At 42.6% G+C, this 24,710-nt stretch overlaps 1 protein-coding gene across 1 annotated transcript in view; it reads left to right on the top strand.

Annotated features, from left to right (window-relative positions):
- The first annotated feature begins 6,836 nt into the window (after positions 1–6,836).
- Positions 6,837–24,710, top strand: part of LOC128700545 (uncharacterized) — a 38,491-nt gene continuing 20,617 nt past the window's right edge. The window contains exon 1 of the mRNA XM_053793811.2: positions 6,837–6,977. Coding sequence (XP_053649786.2) covers positions 6,838–6,977 — 140 coding nt within the window. The 5' untranslated portion in view covers position 6,837. The remainder of the gene's footprint in view (positions 6,978–24,710) is intronic.

Genomic DNA, 24,710 nt, shown 5'->3' with positions numbered 1-24,710 from the left:
CCATTTCTGTCTCCCAGGACAGCACCTCCAGCTTCACCATTACTGTCTCCCAGGACAGCACCTCCAGCTTCACCATTACTGTCTCCCAGGACAGCACCTCCAGCTTCACCATTACTGTCTCCCAGGACAGCACTATCAGCCCCACATTTACTGACTACCAGGACATCACCTCCAGCCTTACAGTTTATGACTACATGGCCAGTATCAAGGGCAGTACCATTCAGCCCAGACATTTTATGTTCCCATCTGTTGTAGAAAGCTTCCAGGTTTTCTATGAAAGCAGCTTTGATGTTGTCCTCTTTTAATACCCTTGTGATTTTAGTCCACAGATTTTCCTCATTTGAGCATACCCAAAAACACTTCTCTGTTTTAATACTGCTTGTAGCTAGTTCTGGGATATCTGCACAAGGGGCGTGACACCAATTTCCACAAAAATGACAATTTATCCATGTGGAAGCCCGTTTGTTTGACTGACCACAGACTACACAGGGCTTCATAATGATTTGAATGGTTGATTTACTGCAAATTCTACTAGCAACCTCTTGAAAATTCTATTAATAACCTTAAATGAAGCTCTAGCTATTTGTATTTCTGTTTCTAACTCTTTTTGTATATTGGACAGCTTACCGTCACGTTCCTGATTTTTAATGTTTGTGTTTATAGGGCGCCTACAACCCCATCCGTTTACAGTCTGCTTTATTGTCCAACGAAACTGTTTGAAACCAGTCCCGGGTTCGGACCAGTCAAGGGTTCGGACCAGGCAAGGGTTCGGGCCAGACGATCTGCTCTGATCAGTGGGTCACTTATTTAAAACATACTGGTCGGTGATTTGAGCTAACACATGAAGGATCTACTGGAAATTATCTACCCGAGTAATATGTGATTTGACTGATACAAAAGTATAACTTGCGTGTTGAAGAGCCGGTGATATCTGGCAGCTCCTACAATGACGAACGGTCACCTCCTTGTTTATCAATCGCTGTATCTGGCTTTTCTCTTTTTTTTTTTTTTTTTTTTTTCTTTTTTCCGTCTCCACCACAATAAATGCTATATTATCACTATAGTTGACTGGTGCAAATTTTGGAGGAAGGACGCTTTTTCTGTAGTAATAATTGCTTCTCGTTGTGTATATTGCGACTGCTGGTAACTACAGGTTATATGAAATTCACAGTAACGTCTCGTATTTCAAGAAAAAGAAACTAATGAAAGTCACTCCACTCCACTAAGTACCATTATAATACTGGTTAGTTGCTACTACAACACTGTATTCTGCTAATCACTGGTATCACTAGTTATATGCGAGTACACTGGCAAGCCAGGAAGATTATTAAAAACAGCTGACCTGTGGTAAGTTCTGGCGACTTCTGGCACCTGCCTCTATAGGCTTATCACTTCATTTACAAATTCACCTGTTTTCAAATGACACTTTAGCCTTTATCATCAATATACTAGGGAGCCCCTGTAGTATACACTATACACTATGTATACTCAATGTTATCAGGGAGACTTTCTTTCCTCTGACATGAAAAGTTCAATTATTATTTTTTTTTCCACACGGGACAGGCCTATGATTCCCCTCTGGCAGTAAACTCTGCTAGTGCACACTAATTCTCCTTTTTTGACTCAGTATATAATGTTTTCCGCCCAAGATTTGTTCCAGGCGCTAGAGGGATGTATCGTATAGGATTGATGACACAAATTAAAGTTCTAGCACGTAAGAGCGACCGTGAAAACACGAAAAACCCGGAGCACAACGAGGCACGCTGACACGCTTCACGACTACGACAACTATATGCAACAGTTAGACAACTTTATTCCGAAACGTTTCGCCTACACAGTAGGCTTCTTCAGTCGAATACAGAAAGTAGGCAGGAACAGTAGAGATGTGAAGACGATGTAATCAGTCCATCACCCTTAAAGTCGTAGAATTTGAGGTTGTCAGTCCCTCGGCCTGGAGAAGTTCAGTTCCATAGTCAGGAACTATCTGAAGATCAAGCGACAGTGCGGAGACTTAAATACTGTCGGAAGGAGAGGTGCAGGGTAGTAGTAGTAGTAGTAGTAGTAGTAGTAGTAGTGAGAGGCAACTGAGAGGTCATGTCCCTCTTGATCTTCGCTTGATCTTCAGATAGTTCCTGACTATGGAACTGAACTTCTCCAGGCCGAGGGACTGACAACCTCAAATTCTACGACTTTAAGGGTGATGGACTGATTACATCGTCTTCACATCTCTACTGTTCCTGCCTACTTTCTGTATTCGACTGAAGAAGCCTACTGTGTAGGCGAAACGTTTCGGAATAAAGTTGTCTAACTGTTGCATATGTGTCTTACCTAACAAGGTAACAGGACCTTGTTTATGGAGTAAACAAGGTCCCAGAACCTTGTTATTGGAGTAAACTAGGTCCCAGGACCTTGTCTTAAGTCCCTGCTCGATGCTTCTTAAGTGCTAGACTGCTGAATGGCAACACTTGCCGGCGAAAATTATGAAAAGACGCTTCGATCTGTGCAGAGCTTCACGCAGATAGAAACGTCGTCAGTAAAGATTTACTGCGCATATTTTGTCATCTTTTTACCACAAGTGTTGTCAACACTTAGGCCCCTCAGCTTCAAACCAGGGTTTGCAGGGGAGACAAGACACTGTTCCCTGAGGTCAGGGCTCACTTTTACTGGGTCAGGAGAGCGTGTGGTAATGCGGAACGAACAGGATATTCTCTTTACACTTTCAAAAGGATGTGTGACTCGCAACTCATCAGAGGGCAGGGGAGTAGAGCTTGGGCTCAGGGTGTGTTCACTCGTGTCCATGACTTAGGTTAGGTAAAGTTCGTCAGGAAACAGGACAAGTGTTTCCTGATACGGATGTAAGTCAGTCGATGATCTGCCACTGGGGCTTTTGGTCATCTGATAGAGGCCTTTCGCTGGCTTACCGGTACACTCATTTAAAAATTCTGGTCATATTTATAACCATTTTATATATGACTTTAGTGTTGGAGGGTTACAGTAGAAACTAAGAAATGATGTTCCAGTGTATGCTTCTGTAAATAGCTCACTACGACTGTGACCAGATATAAACATGTAAATAGTTCATTACCACCGTAACTTGTCCAACTATCAAAATTTTGGGGCACAGTCCCTGGACCCATTATGCACCTCTGTAGTCCTTTGACTACTGCCCACAGGATGGGTATGGGGTGCATAATAAAGGTGTTAAAATAAATTAAACTAAGTGTAAGGTCCTCTCTCTGTCCACACACTTAGCATTTGAGTCTACTACTACTACTACTACTACTACTACTACTACTACTACTGCTACTACTATTATTTGTACTTGCACTACCACAATAACAACAACAACTACTACTACTACCTGGAGGTTATTCCGGGGATCAACGCCCCCGCGGCCCGGTCCACGACCAGGCCTCCCGATGGATCAGGGCCTGATCAACTAGGCTGTTACTGCTGGCCGCACGCAGTCCGACGTACGAGCCACAGCCCGGCTGATCCGGCACCGACTTTAGGTATCTGTCCAGCTCTCTCTTGAAGGCAACCAGGGGTTTATTGGCAATTCCCCTAATGCTTGATGGGAGGCTGTTGAACAGTTTTGGGCCCCGGACACTTATGGTGTTTTCTCTTAGTGTACCAATGGCGCCCCTACTTTTTATTGGCGGCATTTTGCATCGCCTGCCCAGTCTTTTACTTTCGTAGGGAGTGATTTCTGTGTGCAGATTTGGGACCATTCCTTCCAAGATTTTCCAAGTGTAGATTATGATATATCTCTCCCTCCTGCGTTCCAACGAGTACAAGTCAAGTGCTTCCAAGCGTTCCCAGTAGTTAAGGTGCTTGACAGAACTTATACGTGCAGTAAAGGATCTCTGTACACTCTCTAGATCTGCGATTTCACCTGCTTTGTATGGAGATGTTAATAATACTAATAATACTAATAGCCCACTTAGAAAGCCCTTGTTTATATAGAGTATTTCGGGCACAGGGTTTACAGGATCAGTTTTTCACTCTCCCCTAAGAGGATTTACCGTTTTCGAACCTGTCCTGGTCGTTGCTCATGAAACCACGTCTCCCTGGGCGCTCTACCATCTTCCTGATCCTGCCTTCTTTACCTTATATGAATATGCTTGAGGGATTCATCCGCCTTTCGGTGTATATACGGTCAGACAGAGACACTAGCACCTTTTAGCGAATATATATCTAGTGTATATACACTGAGAGATATGTACCTCTCAGTGTATATACACTGAGAGATACATACCTCTCTGTGTATAAAGATTGTGTGTGGGATGCAGAGTTTGCATGAATCAGAAGTTGCCTGAGAGTGAAAGGGCGCTATAGGGCGTGGTGTTATCTCCCTGGATGCTGTTAAATTAGGTACAGGGCGTGGTACTATCTACCTTGATGCTATGAAATGCTGTGAAAGGGAGCTACAAGGCGTGGTGCTATTTCCCTGCATGCTGTGTAAAGGATTTACAGGGCGTGGTTCTGTCTCCCTGGATGCTGTGAAAGGGAGCTACAGGGTGTGGTGCTCTCTCCATGGACGCTGTGAAAGAGGAAGGTAGGGGGAAGGGGGAAGGAGAGCCTCACGTTACGTCATAAACTGGTCCGGCGGTCGAGCCTTACCGAGCCTCACTCACGAAGTCCCACTAATGAAACGGTTTCATAACAGCGATCAAAACTGACAACGAAGGGAATGTATTTCGTCGTCGGAGCCGTACAGAGCCTGGCTCACGCCGGGACTCAATATGGTGCATGCTGTCGGTGGTCCTATAGTCCCCATGACGAAGAAGAAGCTCACAGAACTTTATTTTTAAGAATCGGTTTCAGAACGGCAATCCAAATGGTGTTCATTAACAACCGAAACAATCCGGGTAAAATTCTGGGCGAGAGGGCACGTGTGTTCAAGTCTCATAATATCGTCAGTTTCTCGTCACGTCCGGTAGGGCTTAAAGACTCCCGGTTAAAACTTAGGCACTGATATTTCGCGAGTCTGCCTGTACCTCTTGCTTTCAAAGCAGTTTTCAGGCCAGTATTTTGATCTATTTTTATTATTTTCATAAACCGTACATGCCTTTATGGGCTCAACTATCTGGTACTAGTATCTGCATTCAGCATGTACTCATAATCATTTTTTTTTGCACGAGCAGCATATTACAGACACAAGTCTGTGTAGCCTACAGCTGCAAGAACAGTTAGAGGCGCAAGTGTGAATACTGTTACAAGGACACGTGCAGACAGGTGTAAGTTTTCAGTACGGTGGACATATAATCAAAGAACATAACGTAGCAACAAGAAACACATCGAAGAGATCCTTGCAAGTATTTTCACTTGTCCTGTATCATCTCTCCTTTTCTTTCTTTCTTTCCCCATGTATGGGTTGTTGGCGGTGCGGTTTGTGACACAGCAACAGAGCGGCCAAGGTGAGCGGGTCAGCGGGGGGAGGAGAGTTTGGACTAGTTTTCCAGACCTATAACGTGGTTGCAGTAGTTTCCCCTTCTAGTTGCCCGTGGGAGGAAAACGTATTGAGTAAGACTTGCCTAAGGCGGTTCTTCAAGGCTCAGGGTAAATTACAACATTTTAAGGAACTGAGAAGAACCTCAAAGATGGTACATACATATATATATATATATATATATATAACAACACTGCGGCTAGCCGGGGGATCGAACCCGTGTTGTTTTCGCCCGCCTCGTGGGAAGCAAGTCAAAATTCACGACGATCTATACCAATGGACCATATGTAGGACTGTATGGTCCATTGGTTTAGAGCGTCGTGAATTTTAACTTGCTTCCCACGAGGCGGGCTAAAACAACACGGGTTCGATCCCCCGGCTAGCTGCAGTGTGTTATTGATTAAATACCACTTGTTCGGGGTTACAATTTCACACACACACACACCCATACACACGGACGCACACACACACACAACACACACACACACAACACACACACACACACACACACACATATATATATATATATATATATATATATATATATATATATATATATATATATATGTTTGTAGGATTGACGTCACGATGGATAAGGTGACACGTATGTTGTGTTGTGTTGTCTATTGAGGCAGGACGATGTGTCGTGGGGTCGAACCCTGGCCTGCCCAGCTTATGTGTCATACGTGGCCTAGTGGATAAGAGCGCTGCCTGGGAATCTTGTCTGTCTCAGTAGCAGTATCGAGTCCTGCTGACTGCGATCTTTCTCTGTATATACCCACATGTTTCTGTGTGGTCCATTGATATAAAAAAAAGCTTGAGAGGTCAGAACTTACAGGAGGAGATTGAAATAGCTTGAATCCATACTTTAGGCTCACTGAGGTGCCCGGGCTGGGAAAGAAACATGGCTTGTGAACCAGGTTTCCCAGGTTATGTGGTATTTGTGGCAGAGTGGATAAGAACGCTACATGGGAATGTTGATCGTCCCCAGTAGCAGTATCGAGTCCTGCTGACTGTGATCTCTCTCTCTCTCTCTCTCTCTCTCTCTATATATATATATATATATATATATATATATATATATATATATATATATATATATTGGAAGGAGAAATTACCTTGATACTGTTATACTTCTGGTCCTTCTCTGACGTGACAGATCATGAAAAGGTTACCATCTTTTTTATATGATGCAGAACTGGCCTGGCGTGCGCTTTCTGGAGCGTACGGACCAGGTCCAGCTTCCTGATTATTTAGTCCTGCTTCAGAGTAACAGAATACTGTAGTAGACAGAAGAAACGAAGCAATATAAAACAATTCGGAAATCTGCGGTGACGTGGGGAGGCCGCCCCATGGCCACCTGCAGCCGCGAAAGTTCAAAGTTGATGTGTTCAGTCGGCAGCAGTGAGGTGTGTGAGGCAGACCTGGCCAGGACTCGGCGGAGGCACCAGTCATCGTCTCACCATCACCACGGCTCCCACTTCACCATCATCATACATCACCATCCATCTCACCGTCAGAGAAGGTACTTTCTTACATTTAAAGGTGTTACATTTAAAGGTGTAATCCTGTTGTCTGAGAGATGTAATGTGTGGAGTGACACGGTCTATAACCTTTTGAGAAAATGTGTAACCTGGGGGTACCCAAATTGAGAGGGTAAGACTGTTAATAATTTTCACAGGTAGTGTTTTGAATTAAAGAGGCGGACCACAGCTATATTATACTGCAGCTTTGGTTCATTCTATAAACTTAGATAAGAAAAGCTTTATTCAAGAGATCTACAAATAATTTTGCACAGTGCTATACATGTGCGCGATGATTCTCAGGGTACAGGTTGTAGGCAAAGCTATTAGTACATTACACATATTTAACCAGGATAACTTAATGCAGTCGGGTTTAGAGTCCTTCGTTCCTCTACAAGTATGTGTCCTACGTTAATCGGCTATTACTTCTAGCTATCTCTTTATTGCTAGATGAACCTAGGCAGTAGATGTTTGAAGACTTACCTCTCCTGCCTCACCCAGCTCGAGACTAAGCCCTCCCTAATAACCCTATTGTCGAACACATCACTTTTCTCTCCAACACTAAATTACAAGTTTCCACCGCAGCATTTGCTTTCTTGTGAGCAAAGGTCTGAGTGTCACACTAGCATCTGCTGGGAACCCTATCATCCCTAATTCCTTGCTAGTAGTATGATAATCTCAGTTGAAGTGCGTCCACGATTTCAGATATTCTACCACTAATTTGTCTTTGGCAGCGTGAAACTCCTGCGTCTATCTACATTTGTGTGCATATTTTTCTAACACAATGCCCGTCTCCCACCAAGGTAAGGTGACCCAGATAAGGAAATACACTCACAATTATTCATTCAATAACTGTCTTGCCAGAATTGTACAGACATTACAATTCGAATAACCTTCAGAACTGCAACATCACCATTCCTTCAAAGTGCAGACAGTGTACTTCCCACCTCCAGGACTCAAGCTTGAACCATTTTCCCTTAATCCTTTCGTAAACATTATCCTCTCACACTCCACCAGCACGTCAGATCCCTAAAACCACTTGTCTCTACTCGCCTAGATCTAACACTCACACATACCTGCTGTATACTCAAGCCCCTACCACTTAAAACTTTCTTAACATCCTCCCTACAACCTTTTTTGGGACGATCCCTATCCCTTCTTTCTTTCCTCTCGGATTTACACACTTTCTTGGTCATCTTACCGTGCTCTATCCTTTCTTAACATCTAAACCACATCAACAACCCCTCCTCAGTCATCTGAATAATTTTGTTGTAACCCACACATTGTCTTCTATTTTCTATACTCTGAAGTTTTTGCATAATATTTACACCACATAATGCTGTCGAACATTACATCTCCGCTGCCTCCAGCCTCCTTCTTGCTATAAAGTTGACAGCCTGTGCTTCACAGCTATATAAAAGTTCTGGTACCACTATACTGATTCATTTTTTCTTTGCCTTCACTAACACCTCAACACATCACCTACCTTTTTACCCTTCGATTATTCTATCGTTCACTTCGTCTTCCATGAACCTATCTGCCGACAGGTACACCCCCAAATACCTAAATTCATTCTTCCTCCCTATAATCTGAAATCCAATTTCTTATTGCATAAACTCTTTTGTTACTCTCATCACCTTACTCTTTTCTTTATTCACTTTCAATTTCCTTCTTTTAATAAATCCTCCCAAACTCATCCACTAAACTCAGCAGCATCTCTCCAGAATTTCCCAAAAGATCTGTGACTAGCAAAGAGTAATTGTGCCAACTCAGATTTTGTATCAGCATCCTCTACTCATTTCTTTTACCACATCATCTATAAATATCTCAAATAATAATAATGACACAACACATATCTGTATAATGTCTACTGTTACTGGAAAATAGTCATCATCTCTCCTACTTATCCTAACCTGAGTCTCGTTCTCTTCATAAAGAGTGTTTGCTGCAGTATTTTTCACTTTTATTCTTCGAAGTAAACACTTGACCTACACATCCTCTACCTTTCCTAAAAACCTCTTTCTTCCTCTGCACTTCTACTTTCTGTCTTACATCTGACTCGTCCATTAATAATTCTACCATACGTTTAACCCAGTATACTTAATATTATTATTACATTCTTGTTATTAAACTCTCTGTCATGTTCCCTGTTGCCTTATACAAAGGAACTATGTATGCTCTCTGTCAGTTCTCATACACCTTCTCTTCTTAAACTCGTATATTGAGCAAATACATAAAACATTCAAAATAATACCCCCTTCCCCTCCATGATTTCATCATTTCACTCTTAATCCCATCTCTTCCAGCTGCTTTACTTCCTTTCATTTTACCCACTGCCTCATGCATTCACCCTCACACTCACATCTTCCTCTTCCTTACTCCTACCATATATTATTCCTCCCTGCCCAAGGCACAATGTCACTGCCTCTCTTTCACCATCATGATTTAATAACCCCTTAAAATATTCTCTTTGTCGTTCCAGCACATTTGCTCCCCATCTATTATCTCCTCTTTAACATTTTGAACTGGTACGTTCCTGTGCTCCTCAGGTGTTAGTCTCAAGTGTTAGTCTGACTCCATAGCGGTTTTTTTTTATTCTCAGAAAATTTGCTGCTGAGCCGATCTATCACTGGCTCTCCTTGTCCACTTCCTCACCTCTGGGATCACCTTCCTTGTTTTTTCTCCACGTACTTAGCTTTCCGTATATCGTTTTTATATTATAAAACTCTCATATACTAACTTTTTCTCCCTTACCACCCTCTTTACCTCGTTATTCCATCAATCTCTCACTTTCCCTCTGATGCTCACCCTCCTAAACCCACAAACTTCTGCTGTGCACTAATACTGTATTTTTAAATCTATCCTTTACCACCTCTCGACGTCCTCTTCATTACCTGTACGCTCTCTCCTCCACTTATCGACTAACAATTACTTATATCGCCCAATAACTCCATTCTTCAGCTCATTCACTTTCACTTCTTTCCACCGACAACATTCTCCTTGCACTCACTCTACCTCTCACTCTCATTCTGGCTACCACTAAATAATGATGTGATATAACAGTCGTCCCTCTAAAAACATATACCCATAAGTCAGGCAATTAACCTCTTATCTAATACTTAATCTAACAAACTGTTGTCATTTCGCCCTGTATCATATCCTGTGTACTTATCCTCGTTTTCTTAAAGTAGGTATTACCTCTTACTAAGCTTCTTTCACTATCAGATTTAATTATAAGTATCCTACTGTCATTTACCGCTGGCACTCTAGACTAACCTACCACGACTACTACGCCCTCTACAACAATCTCTTATTAGAATTTAGTTCACCAACAGCAATTATTCTCTCGGTTTAATACTCAATAAACATTCACTCATTCACTCTTTTCCCTACAAAGGCTCTATTATACGGCAGCTGCGGCTGATTCTAAACTCTTCTCGCCTCCAGGTGCATAAATACTTACTATAACCCACTTCTCACATCCCATTTCAACTCTGATCTACATAATTCTTGAATTTTAGGCACTTATACCACCGTTCCTTTCCTTGGTTGGTCATTCATTGTCAGCGCTACTCCAAGTTAACCTCTTCTTCTCCACAAGGAAATGTTCCCACTCCTTGCTGCTTTGTTTTGATTCTTTTCTTTTGCTTCATTAACAAATAAGCCTCTATCATATGTCACACTCTCAAGCTCATTCAAACAACGCAACTTTAAAATTGAATTCTTTGTAATGTATAAAGGTGGGATTACGTGCCGTATGCTTCCAGCTGTTTAGTTGCCTTCAGAAACAAGAAGTTTGTGTGTGTGTGTGTGTGTGTGTGTGTGTGTGTGTGTACTCACCTATTTGTGGTTGCAGGGGTCGGTTCATAGCTCCTCCCCCGTGTGTGTGTGTGTATCTTCATATTTTTGTTGATGCACAATAACCTGTCTGGTATTACTGATATAAAACCAGATAAAACAAAGGACAACGCTATATCAAGGTCAGGTTAAGAATTTAGGAAGATTCCTTATGACTGTAAATTCTTAGTATGAGTTATGATATAACTGCACTGCACTCATATAACTATAGTACACACACACTTATATAACTACACTACACTTATATAACTACACTACACACACACACACACACACACACACCTATAACTACAAAACACGCTCATATAACATCACTTTTCGACAGCTGGGATGTTACGAGGATAATACTAGCAGCATACCAGAATAATAACAGGGTACGACTGTTACCGTTATTACCACTGACTGAGATATTACATGAACGGAGAATATTCGGTAGGCAGGTTCCGTATATTCATGAGCACCTCTTTGCAACGGGAGACACCGGAGGCTGAGGAGATGAGACAGTGGCGAGGGAGGCTGCATCTCGGCAACCTCCCTGGAAGACACCGGAGGCTGAGAAGATGAGAAAGTGGTGAGGGAGGCTGCATGTGAGCAACCTCCCTGGGAGACACTGGAGGCTGAGGAGATGAGAAAGTGGTGAGGGAGGCTGCATCCAGACACAGTAAACAGACCGGATTCTGAAAGTTGCTCAAATTCGAGGGGTTGCTGGTACCAGGAGGGAGAGAAAAGTCATGCAAACATTTATCTCCAGTTTGTGGGTTGTAAGGTCCGGAGCTGATGTGGATCGTTGCTTTGCTACATTAAGATTTACTCGTTCAGTAATCTCCAGGTATACTCCAGGTATACTCCAGGTATACTCTTAGACCTTCAATATTTGTGCCATCACTTTCCAGTCTCCAACCTGCCGTCTGAAGTGAGGATGAGAGTCAGGAATACACACACACAACACGAGGAGAACGTTATTAGTGCGATGTTTTACCCATTTGAGGGTTTCAACACATAATATTGCTACTAGCAACGTATATAGCAGACAACGACAACAGGCGACAAGTGGAAGTATAGTCACTGGCAAGAGAGAATTTTTTAACACTATGTTTCGCCCAAGGCTGGGTTTAAGAAGGTATATACATGATGTAGCCCAGGCGTGCTCGAAACCCTACAATAAAAAGAATTCCCTGCTACTCTGTTTATGTATATAATGTCCGTAAGTAATTTCTCCCGACTGTGAATTATCAATAATAATAATAATAATAATAATAATAATAATAATAATAATAATAATAGTAATAATAATAATAATAATAATAATAATAATAATAATAATAATAATAATAATAATAATAATAATAATAATAATAATAATAATAGTACACAAATATCCAGCTTTATGAGAGAGAGTAAGGTCTAGATCATACCTACTTAGAGAATACATACATGTTAATGATGTAAGAAATCAATATAGAGTGGCGTAAGGGAGTGTTCTGGGCTGACTGCTGTCTGACTCATGTGTAGTTGTATGTTGTATATATAAATATATGAGTCTGTGGAGACAAAGAACTTTGTCTTTGGAAGCAAAGAGGGGAATGTATGAGAGTATAGTTTTACCAACGCTCTTATATGGGTGTGAAGCATGGGTGATGAATGTTGCAGCGAGGAGAAGGCTGGAGGCAGTGGAGATGTCATGTCTGAGGGCAATGTGTGGTGTGAATATAATGCAGAGAATTCGTAGTTTGGAAGTTAGGAGGAGGTGCGGGATTACCAAAACTGTTGTCCAGAGGGCTGAGGAAGGGTTGTTGACGTGGTTCGGACATGTAGAGAAAATGGAACGAAACAGAATTACTTCAAGAGTGTATCAATCTGTAGTGGAAGGAAGGCGGGGTAGGGGTCGGCCTAGGAAAGGTTGGAGGGAGGGGGTAAAGGAGGTTTTGTGTGTGAGGGGCTTGGACTTCCAGCGGGCATGCGTGAGCGTGTTTGATAGGAGTGAATGGAGACAAATGGTTTTTAATACTTGACGTGCTGTTGGAGTGTGAGCAAAGTAACATTTATGAAGGGATTCAGGGAAACCGGCAGGCCGGACTTGAGTCCTGGAGATGGGAAGTACAGTGCCTGCACTCTGAAGGAGGGGTGTTAATGTTGCAGTTTAAAAACTGTAGTGTAAAGCACCCTTCTGGCAAGACAGTGATGGAGTGAATGATGGTGAAAGTTTTTCTTTTTCGGGCCACCCTGCCTTGGTGGGAATCGGCCAGTGTGTTTATAAAATAATATACGACTGGTTGCGTGTTGAACAGAGTGGCTGTTGTGGTGAATGAATTCTTCACTGGAGTAAAATTGAAAGTTGTCAACTCCTTGTATTTTGAATGGACTGGAGGTGAACTGGTGTTGAGTGGATGGTGTTGAACTGGAGAGAGAGAGAGAGAGAGAGAGAGAGAGAGAGAGAAAGAGAGAGAGAGAGAGCCACAACAATATCTCGCATGTTCAGCCTTGTTCTACGTGTCCTTCAAGCATAATAATTACTCTTTCTTTTTCACCACTGTTCTTGCTCTCTTGTTCACTGCTCTTCACTTCTGTTCGCCGTTGACTATGTCTGAGTCTATGGTGTCATGGTTGTGAATCTTTACATACACACATACATACACAGCTTTAAGAACAGGTATGATAAAACTAATGGAGCAGGGAGAGAGTGGACCTAGTAGCGACCAGTGAAGAGGTGGGTCGAGGAGTTATGACTCAACCCCTGCAACCACAATTAGGTAAATTAGGTGAGCACACACACACACACACACACACACACACACACACACACACACACACACACACACACACACACACACACACACACACAATCACACACACACAGTATTTATTCAGCCACAGAGTAGTCAGGAAGTGGAATAGTTTGGGAAGCGATGTAGTGGAGGCAGGATCCATACATAGCTTTAAGCAGAGGTATGATAAAGCTCACGGTTCAGGGAGAGTGACCTAGTAGCGACCAGTGAAGAGGCGGGGCCAGGAGCTTGGACTCGACCCCTGCAACCTCAACTAGGTGAGTACACACACACACACACACACACACACACACATGGAGCTCATGGGGCAGGGAGAGAGAGGACCTAGTAGCAATCAGCGAAGAGGCGGGGCCAGGAGCTGTGACTCGACCCCTGCAACCACAAATAGGTGAGTACAAATAGGTGAGTACACATGCATACACGTGCAGGTCATCACGCAGAGGAATGGTGGGGAACTCACAAGACACGATCAAGAGGTATGTGAGGAGCTCAACATGAGATTTAAGGAAGTATTTACAGTGGAGACAGGAAGGCCTCTGGGAGGACAGAACAGAGGAGGATACCAGCAAGGAATATACCAACAAGTGTTGGATGACATGCATACAACTGAGGAGGAGGTGAAGAAGCTGCTAAGAGACATTGATACCTCAAAGACAATGGGACCAGACAACATCTCCCCGTGGGTCCTTAGAGAGGGAGCGGATATGCTGTGTGTGTTACTAACCACAATCTTCAACACATCCCTTGAAACTGGGCAACTATCTGAGGTATGGAAGATGGCAAATGTAGTTCCCATTTTTAAAAAAGGAGAAAGAAAAGAGCCACTAAACTATAAATCAGTGTCACTGACGTGTATAGTAAGCAAAGTCATGGAGAAGATTATCAAGAGGAGAGTGGTGGAACACCTGGAACGGAACAAGAATATAAACGCCAACCAGCACGGATTTATGGAAGACAAATCCTGTGTCACAAAACCTTCTGGAGTTTTATGATAAAGTAACAGAAGTAAGACACGAGAGAGAGGGGTGGGTTGATTGCATCTTCTTGGACTGCAAGGAGGCCTTTGACAGTTCTTCACAAGACATTAGTGCAGAAGCTAGAGGATCAGGCCTGGTGGCCTGGTGGCTAAAGCTCCCGTTCACACACGGAGGGCCCGGGTTCGATTCCCGGCGGGTGGAAACATTTCGACACGTTTCCTTACACCTGTTGTCCTGTTCACCTAGCAGCAAATAGGTACCTGGGTGTTAGTCGACTGGTGTGGGTCGCATCCTGGGGACAAGATTAAGGACCCCAATGGAAATAAGTTAGACAGTCCTCGATGACGCACTGACTTTCTTGGGTTATCCTGGGTGGCTAATCCTCCGGGGATAAAAATCCGAACGAAATCTTATCTTATCTTATCTTAACAGGAAGGGCACTGCAATGGATCAGAGAATACCGGACAGGGAGGCAACAACGAGTCATGGTACGTGATGTGGTATCACAGTGGGCACCTGTGACGAGCGGGGTCCCACAGGGGTCGGTCCTAGCACCAGTGCTATTTTTGTTGTATGTGAATGACATGATGGAAGGGTTAGACTCAGAAGTGTCCCTGCTCGCAGATGATGTGAAATTAATGAGGAGAATTAAATCAGATGAGGATCAGGCAGGACTTCAAAGAGACCTGGACAGACTGCGCACCTGGTCCAGCAACTGGCTTCTCGAATTTAACCCCGCCAAATACCTAAGCTCTTGGGAGCTAGCGTGGGCTGTTACCAAGCACCATGGCTTGTTGTAGTGTTTTAGAATCTCAGGTTCAAGTGTTGAAGAAGGAGATTCTACTTCTTCAGGAGGAAAATAGGAGGCTGAAGCTTCGTATAGATGAGTTTGGGAGCGAGTGTGAGAAGGATTTAGCTGGTAAAGAAGGAATGGTAACCAGCAGTGATAGTGGCAGCCGCTTTAAGTGGCAAGTGGTTCACAGTTCAGGAAGAAGGAAGATGAGGAGAGTTAATAGAGAAGATGTGAAGGTAGGAAATCAATTCTCTGTTCTCCAAGACGAGTGTACTTCAGTGGTTAATGAGGTTGAACGTGCCACTGATTCCCCTGCTAATCAAGGTAAGAATATTTTAATAGTAGGCGATTCTCAGGTAAGATATATGGACCGTGCATTTTGTAACAGACAGAAAGGTCAGACAGAGAGCGTGTCTTCCTGGAGCTGGTGTTGGTGACATAGTCAGCAGGTAGGATAATATTATGGCAGGTAATGGGAACAAGCCCATTATCTGTCTTAGTGCTGGGGGAAATGACATTGGGAAGGGCAGGAGAGAGGAGCTGCTGGATAAGTACAGGTCAGCCATAGCAGTAGTTAGGTCTAAGGGAGGGATCCCAGTCATATGCAGCATCTTGCCTAGAAAGGGAGTGAGCAATGAATGGATGTCTAGGGCAACTGGTATAAATTGCTGGCTAGACAGGTACTGCAAGGAACTTGCAATCCCATTCATTGATAACTGGGACCTATTCTTTGGCAAACGTGATATGTATGCAAGGGATGGGGTTCATCTCTCTGGGGATGGAGTGGTTGCATTAGCCAATTCAATTGAGAGGGAAATTGATGACTTGTCTAGGAATTTAAACTGATAGATTATAGAGGTATGGGTGTTTGTGGGAAACAATCAGGCTGCAGCATTAGGGTTAAAAACAGCAGTTATTACCGGGATACCTCAGGGATATGTTTAAAAGACAATATTCAAAATAAAGTTGCTAGTAATGGCAAGTCAATTGATCAACAAACAAAGAGGGATAGTAGAGGGCAACGAGTGACTAGCTCCCTTAAGGTTTACTATACAAATAGTAGGAGTCTAAGAAATAAGATAGGTGAGCTAAGATTACTTGCAAGTGTAGGTAATATAGATATTATTGGTATAACAGAGACCTGGTTCAACCTGAAAGATAGAGAAATGCCTTCTGAATGCAACATACAGGGTTATAAACTATTCCACACTGATAGGGTCAGCAGGAAGGGTGGTGGTGTGGCGATGTATGTCAGAGAAAATTTAAATTGTTGTCTTAGATATGATATAAGATTAGAAACATCGAACACAGAATCTGTTTGGCTACAGTTTCTCGAGGGACATGACAAATTAATTTTGGGTGTGATTTATAGGCCCCCAAACCTTGATAGGGAGGGCAGTAAGCTGTTATGGGACGAAATTCATAAGGCATCTAGACATGAAAATGTTGTGAGAATGGGAGATTTTAACTTTAGACAAATTGATTGGAACAATATGACAGGAAATCTTGAGTCTAGTGACTTTCTTGATACGGCTCAGGATTGCTTTTTAGAACAGGTTGTGACAGAACCAACTAGAGGAAACAATCTGCTTGACTTGGTTCTTGCCAACAAAGATTCACTAATTAATAATCTTGAGGTTAATGATGAGCTTGGGGAATGTGATCGCAAATCACTTAGTTTTAATATATCATGGAATTACCCAGATAACTGCAATCAAATCTCTGTCCCAGATTTTTGCTTGGCCGACTTCATGGGACTGAAAAATTACCTGGGTGGGCTAAATTGGGATGTCCTGACTATGGGTCAGGTAGGTGATCTTGGTTGCCAATATGACGTTTTTCAGAGCATAGTTCTAGCTGCCCAGACAACTTTTGTTCCGAGTAGGGAAATTAGATCTAACAAAAATGATCCCAAATGGATGAACAATAGATTAAAACATCTCATTGGTCAAAAGAGAGGCATATATAGGCGTATCAAAAGAGGGGATGGGCAGTTAAGAAATCAATATGTTCAATTAAAGAGAGAAATAATGAAAGGAATAAGAAGAGCAAAAAGGGATTATGAGGCTAAGGTTGCAAGGGATTCAAAGGCTAACCCAAAAGGGTTCTTTCAGGTATACAGAAGTAAGATTAGGGACAAGATTGGCCCACTTAAGAGTAACTCTGGTCAGATCACCGACAGTGATAAGGATATGTGTGAAATTCTAAATACCTACTTCCTCTCAGTTTTCACCCAGGAAAATACTAGCGATATTCCTGAAATAATAGATTATGTTGAACAGGATGATAATAAACTATGTACGATTGCAGTAACTATTGACATGGTCCTCAGACAAATAGAGAAACTAAAACCTAACAAATCTCCAGGTCCTGATGAACTGTTTGCAAGGGTGTTACAGGAATGTAAAGAGGAACTTAGCATACCTTTGGCTAATGTTTTTAACATATCACTACAAAGTGGCATAGTGCCTGATGAGTGGAAAATGGCAAATGTAATACCTATTTACAAGGCAGGTGACAAGTCCTTGGCTTCGAACTATAGACCAATAAGCCTTACCTCCATAGTGGGAAAATTTATGGAATCAATAATTGCCGAAGCAATTCGTAGCCATCTTGACAGGCACAGATTGATTAATAAATCTCAACACGGTTTTACAAAGGGGCGTTCCTGTCTTAAGAATTTACTAACTTTTTTCACTAAGGTGATTGAGGAGGTAGATCATGGTAATGAATATGATATTGTGTATATGGACTTCAGTAAGGCTTTCGATAGAGTTCCACACCAGAGGCTGTTGAGGAAACTTAAGGCACACGGAATAGGAGGAGAAATTTTTTCCTGGGTAGAGGCATGGCTGACAAATAGACAGCAGAGAGTTTGCATAAATGGGGAGAAATCAGAATGGGGGCACGTCACAAGCGGTGTTCCTCAGGGGTCAGTGTTGGGCCCGTTGTTGTTCACAATTTACATAAACGACATAGATGAGGGAATAAATAGCGACATAAGCAAATTTGCTGATGACACCAAAATAGGCCATCCAATTCATTCTAATGAGGACACTAGAGCACTCCAGGATGATTTGAATAGACTGATGCAATGGTCGGAGAAGTGGTAGATGCAGTTTAATATTGACAAATGCAAAGTTATAAATGTTGGACAGTTAAATAACCATGCCACATATAAACTAAATAATGTAGATCTTAATACTACTGATTGCGAAAATGATTTAGGAGTTCTGGTTAACAGTAACCTAAAACTAAGACAACAGTATTACAGAATGGATATAAATGCTCTGGAAAATGTACAAAGGAGGATGACAAAGATGATCCTATGTATCAGAAATCTTCCCTATGAGGATAGACTGAGGGCCCTGAATCTGCACTCTCTCGAAAGGCGTAGAATTAGGGGGGATATGATCGAGGTGTATAAATGGAAAACAGGAATAAATAAAGGGGATGTAAATAGCGTGCTGAAAATTTCCAGCCAAGACAGGACTCGCAGCAATGGTTTCAAGTTGGAAAAAATCAGATTCATGAAGGATGTAGGAAAGCACTGGTTTGGTAATAGAGTTGTGGATGAGTGGAACAAACTCCCGAGTACAGTTATTCAGGCTAAAACGTTGTGTAGTTTTAAGAGTAGGTTAGATAAATACATGAGTGGGTGTGGGTGGGTGTGAGTTGGACCTGACTAGCTTGTGCTGCTGGGTCTGGTGCAGTGCTCCATCCTTGAGTGGAGATGATCAGACTGGGTGGGTCATTGGGCTAATCCGGGGGGGGGGGGGTCATAGGTCTAATCCGGGGGGGGGGCATGGACCTGCTCAGCATGGGTCAGTATGCCTGTTGCAGTGTTCCTTCTTTCTTATGTTATGTTCTTAAAGTCATGAAGACCGGGGAAGGGCACAGAAGACCGCGGACAGAGTATAGGCTAGGTGGCCAAGGCTACAAACCTCGCTCAAGGAGAAAGATCTTGGGGTGAGCATAACACCAAGCACGTCTCCGGAAGCACACATCAACCAGATAACTGCTGCAGCATATGGGCGCCTGGCAAACCTAAGAACATCGTTCCGATACCTTAGTAAGGAATCGTTCAAGACACTGAGCACCGTGTACGTCAGGCCCATTCTGGAGTATGCAGAACCTGTTTGGAGCCCACACCTGATCAAGCACGTCAAGAAATTAGAGAAAGTGCAAAGGTTTGCGATAAGGTTAGTTCCAGAGCTAAGGGGAATGTCCTATGAAGAAAGGTTAAGGGAAATCGGCCTGACGACACTGGACAGAATGGTCAGGGGAGACATGATAACGACATACAAAATACTGCGTGGAATAGACAAGGTGGACAGCGACAGGATATTCCAGAGATGGGACACAGACACAAGAGGTCACAATTGGAAGTTGAAGGCCCAGATGAGTCAAAGGGATATTAGGAAGTATTTCTTCAGTCATAGAGTAGTCAGGAAATGGAATAGCCTAGCAAGTGAGGTAGTGGAGGCAGGAACCATACATAGCTTTAAGATAAGGTATGATAAAGCTCATGGTGCAGGGAGAGGACCTAGTAGCGCTCGGTGAAGAGGCGGGGCCAGGAGCTGAGTCTCGACCCCTGCAACCACAATTAGGTGAGTACATGTGCACTTGAGATCTGCGTAAAATATAATTCTTACCATATTAGTAATAATAACATATGTAGTTATTACCAATTATTATTATTATTATTATTATTATTATTATTATTATTATTATTATTATTATTATTATTATTATTGTTGTTGTTGTTATGTCTTTGTAATTGGTTATTTGTGTCAGTGGGGCGTTAAGTTCAAGCTCTTGACCTTTGATCTAGTTTTCAGATCTCTTGGACTCTTTCGTACCTACGCTTGAAACTGAGTATGGCGTCTGCTTGAACCTCTCTCTCTCTCTATTTCTCTGACAAATCACTGTAGACAAATTACTTTCTCTAGTCATGTCCTTGCCAACAACAGAACAACAACAACACCGTAACAGTGAAAAAGGTAACACTGTAACAATAGAAAAAGATAACACTGTAACAATAGAAAAGGTAACACTGTAGCAACAATAGCAATAACAAAGGTAACGCCGCAACAACGGCAGAAAGCGTTAGTAATAACGGTGGTCCAACTGAGAATATTTTCACACAGTTATATGTCTCTCTTGTGTCATACTGCCACTGTGAATACATAACACTGTCTTGTATCATTCTGCCACTGTGGATCCATGACACTGAATGTCTGTCTTGTGTCATTTTTGCCACACTGGATACATGACACTGTTTTGTGTCATACTGCCAGTGTGGATACATGTCAATGACTGTCTTGTGTCATACTGCCACTGTGGCTACATGACACTGTTTTGTGTCATACCTCCACTGTGGATACATGACACTGTCTCGTGTCATATCGCCATTGTGGGTATACGACAGTGGTAATCAGTTATATGGAACCTTTATTAACAACGTTTCGCCCAGAGTTTAGGCGAAAACTGCGTTAAAAAAAATTCCATATAACTGTACGTCTTCTCGCCACCTGGCAGGTAGGAACAGTTGATGTGGAACTTCTTAAGAACATGTCAAACCTGTTTTTGCCCGCTTCAAGGAGACACCTAGGAACATTGTTTTTTAGTGGAAAATCGACAGGAATGTACTCATGGATACCTTATGAAAGAATGTTGGGCATTGAGAAGTGGCAGCGGTTAATTCAAGCCTATAGCATAGGTCTGAAGATTAACTTCAGTCTTATGCGTCGTCTCTTGTTTGTATTGTATCATTTATACTTTGGTTCGTGGCATCTATTGTTATGAATGTTATGGGCGTCGGCTGGGAAAAAATCAACGTGGTTTTTGATTCCGCCTTCAACAACAACGATGTTTCGGTCCTTGGACTTCAATCACTTCAAATACACCAAGCTCCAAGGACCGAAATATGTTCAATTGTCCAAGTGTGTGGATTCATGTCCGTTTCCCCAAGGTTTCAACAGTCATTTGTCTTTTTTTTTGCTTGCTTTCTGCATATTTACGGAGTCTTATTCTTCTGGATATTTGATTTTTCATGACTGTGTGACCAAGGAGATGTTTTCTTATTATTAAAAACAAAACAAAAAAAAAACACACAGTTGATTGAGGAAGGTGCTGTTTATTACAGTTCAATTGTTTCATAGTAGTATATTTAAACAGTATTGTGCGTGATTCATGTCGGTCATGCACCGACATGCGTTATTATTCTTTATTCAGGAGAGATCGACACCATGCCTAACCCTTCTAGGGAAGGGTAGGTGCCTAAGTCCGAGCTTTTAGCTCATAAGACTGTCATTCCCATTTGCTCCCTTGGGGCGGGGATGGCAGACCAGAGAGGCCTAGCTTGTGGCTAGGCCTGGGGACAGTTGGTCCCAAAGATGAGGAGGTACTTGTGCCTCCTTCCATGGGAGACTTCGGTCTCAGACACTCCCTAAAGAGGGAGCCAAGGCCGGGCCACCACTTGGAAAAGGCCCGGGCCGGGAGAATACCGGCTAATCTTTAATAATAATAATTTATTCAGGACACTCGCCCTCAGTGTTACGATTATGTCTGATTGTTTAATTTACTTTCACTTCCAGTGTTGTGGCTTTAATTTTCAACTTGTCTTATTAGAGGGAAGAAAATGGCGAGTGACCTTTTCGAAACGTTCTGGTAAACGGAGCCAGTTTTATCGCCTACTCCAAGGTGTGATTTGGCTCTCTCAAAACTTCGTATATTGTTCCCAAACATATGGAAATAAGATTCAAAGCTTTTCTGGATCTCTACTTACTGCACCTATGTTGCCCAAGTCCATCTGAGCTCTGGCCAGTGTCGCCTGTTGTAGTCCAAGACCATCTGAGTTTTGGGCTGGGCCGCCTGTTGTAGCACTAATTGTCTTACCAATTCATAGTGCTACATGCCGTTGGAAAAACCCTCAAGAGTGAGATGCAGCTAGTCACTGAGCCTCAGTCAATCTTTAAATAAAGATTTGAGTCTTGCATCATTCTCGAGATTGATGGATCCGGATATTGTGTTGATGACAGTAGTAAAGAGGAGACACGTTCCAGAAACAGCGAAACTTTGTCTTTTCTTCACTATTGTCTGAAATTCAAGGCCAGATGAAGCTTGAGTGATCTGGTGCACTTAACATGGCTGACGAGCAAATTAATAAATGCTTTTGTTTGTGTCTAGTGATGATTCATGCTGAGTGTCCCCAGAGTAAACATTTTTTTGGTCCTTATATCTGTACTCATATACCTTCTTGCGTATGTGTATCTCTGTTGCAGCGCATGTACACCTCTTTGTTCCAGCTTTATGCAACTTCCACAGCCCTTCCCTCCTGCCCAGTACTGGGCACGATGCTCATTCTGTTTGATTAAATTTTGCGTTTGCTGCTTCTCTCTCTCTTTTGATGTTTCTGCCATTCTTCTGCCCTTACGCTATCCAACAAATTCTATCCTCATAGTCTTAACTTCCGCTGCTTCTCTGGGAATGGGAACGGCAGGTCTAGGAGTAACAAATGATCCACGTGGGATGATGAATTAGACCCACGTGCAACATCCGAGTATCTTAAGACGTTTCGTCTACAAATAGATACCCAGATGTTGCACATGTGTTTAATGTATAGGATGATCCATTACCTTTGTAACTTGGTCATGATTGTGACCAGATCTACCTGGAGTTCATTACCTTTGTAACTAGTTCAGCTATCATAACTTTGGAGTCCAGTCCCTGGACCCATTATGTACCTCTGTAATCTTTTGACTACCACCCACAGGATGGGTATGTGGGGCATAATAAAGATATTTGGCTAACTTGTCGGTATTATATATTATTCATGTACATCCACTTGAGGTTCTTGCTCATTGTTTATCTTTGTCTTTGTTTGTCATTGTTTATCTCTCTGTTATTGAATTTTTCTTGTCTCTATTCATTATTCAATCATTTCCTTCTTTTGCTCTTAATGTCTCTTTTCACGGAAGGTTAACACTATGTGGTATCTCGTCTCTCAAGGCTTCTCCGGCCTGATCGCCTCTCTCTCTCTCTCTCTCTCTCTCTCTCTCTCTCTCTCTCTCTCTCTCTCTCTCTCTCTCTCTCTCTCTCTCTCTCTCTCTCTCTCTCTCTCTCTCTCTCTCTCTCTCTCTCTCTCTCTCTCTCTCTCTCTTTGTTTTAAAAGTTTTGTTCTCATATTCTTGCTGTGTGTCTGTTTGGCTTCTCAACTTTCGGGTACCTACCTTCAAGAACTTTAATGTTCAATTGGCAAGATATAATAGTTTCTGAAACAGGTAGTGACGAATGAGTTAATAATAAATGAATAACTGTTACTGCAACTGTGCATGCTGGTTATACATACTGCTTTTCCTACTAGTATCTGCACTTATTCCACTTAAAAGAATATAATTTTCTCCCTCTTGTGCTGTTCTTGTACACCTCGTGATATTTAACGATCAAAATGTAGCTCTTTCCTTTACGTCTATGATACTTGTTTCTCTACGGTATTACAACTCGTCTCGGCCTCTAGCAATAAACTGAAGTTGTAGTTCTAACGGTGTTTAAGTGTGTACTAACTGTCACTACTTCGGAAGACTGTCACTCTGATTACGTCCCTGGACCAGACGCTTGAAAGTCGTCAGACATGCCTCATCAGAGCCGCTCATCGCCACGCCCTGACCGATTCAGCTACGTCATGATACTCTGATTTCCAATGGCCTAGAAACTAATTGCCGCTCAGAGTGCACAGTTTAATATACAAGAACGTGGCTCATCAGAGACTCCCCCTGATGAGCTTGTGTGAATAGAAATCGCCCTTCTGAAGGATACCCGAAGACCATTTGGGTATGGAAGGGGGAAGGGGGTATGGCCTTTACTAGTCCCAGAGCAGGTCTCCCTCGGCTTCACTGGCTTAACTGTTCGGCTTCACTGGCTTAACTGTTCGGCTTCACTGGAACGAGATACGTTTCCGCTCACGTCACATGTTCTCTGAAGGTTTTACATCTTGCACGGAAGTAAAGAAAAGCGAGATCGTGATGGCTGAGCCGTGCCAGAGAGAGAGAATCAACCCAGACAGGGAGAACCAAACTAAACAGAGAGAACCAAACAAGACAGGGAGAACCAAACTAGACAGAGACAGCCAAACCAGACAGGAAGAACCAAACCAGACAGAGATAACCAAACCGGACAGGGAGAATCAAATCAGACAGGAAGAAACAAACCAGACAGGGAGAAACAAACCAGACAGGGAGAGACAAACCAGACAGGGAGAGACAAACCAGACTGGGAGGACCAAACCAGATAGAGAGAACCAAATAGGTAGGGAGAACC

Source organism: Cherax quadricarinatus, chromosome 20 (assembly GCF_038502225.1).
Source record: "Cherax quadricarinatus isolate ZL_2023a chromosome 20, ASM3850222v1, whole genome shotgun sequence".
NCBI lineage: Eukaryota > Metazoa > Arthropoda > Malacostraca > Decapoda > Parastacidae > Cherax > Cherax quadricarinatus.
Note: the sequence above shows the minus strand (reverse complement) of the source record. Positions and strands in the feature narration are given on the sequence as shown.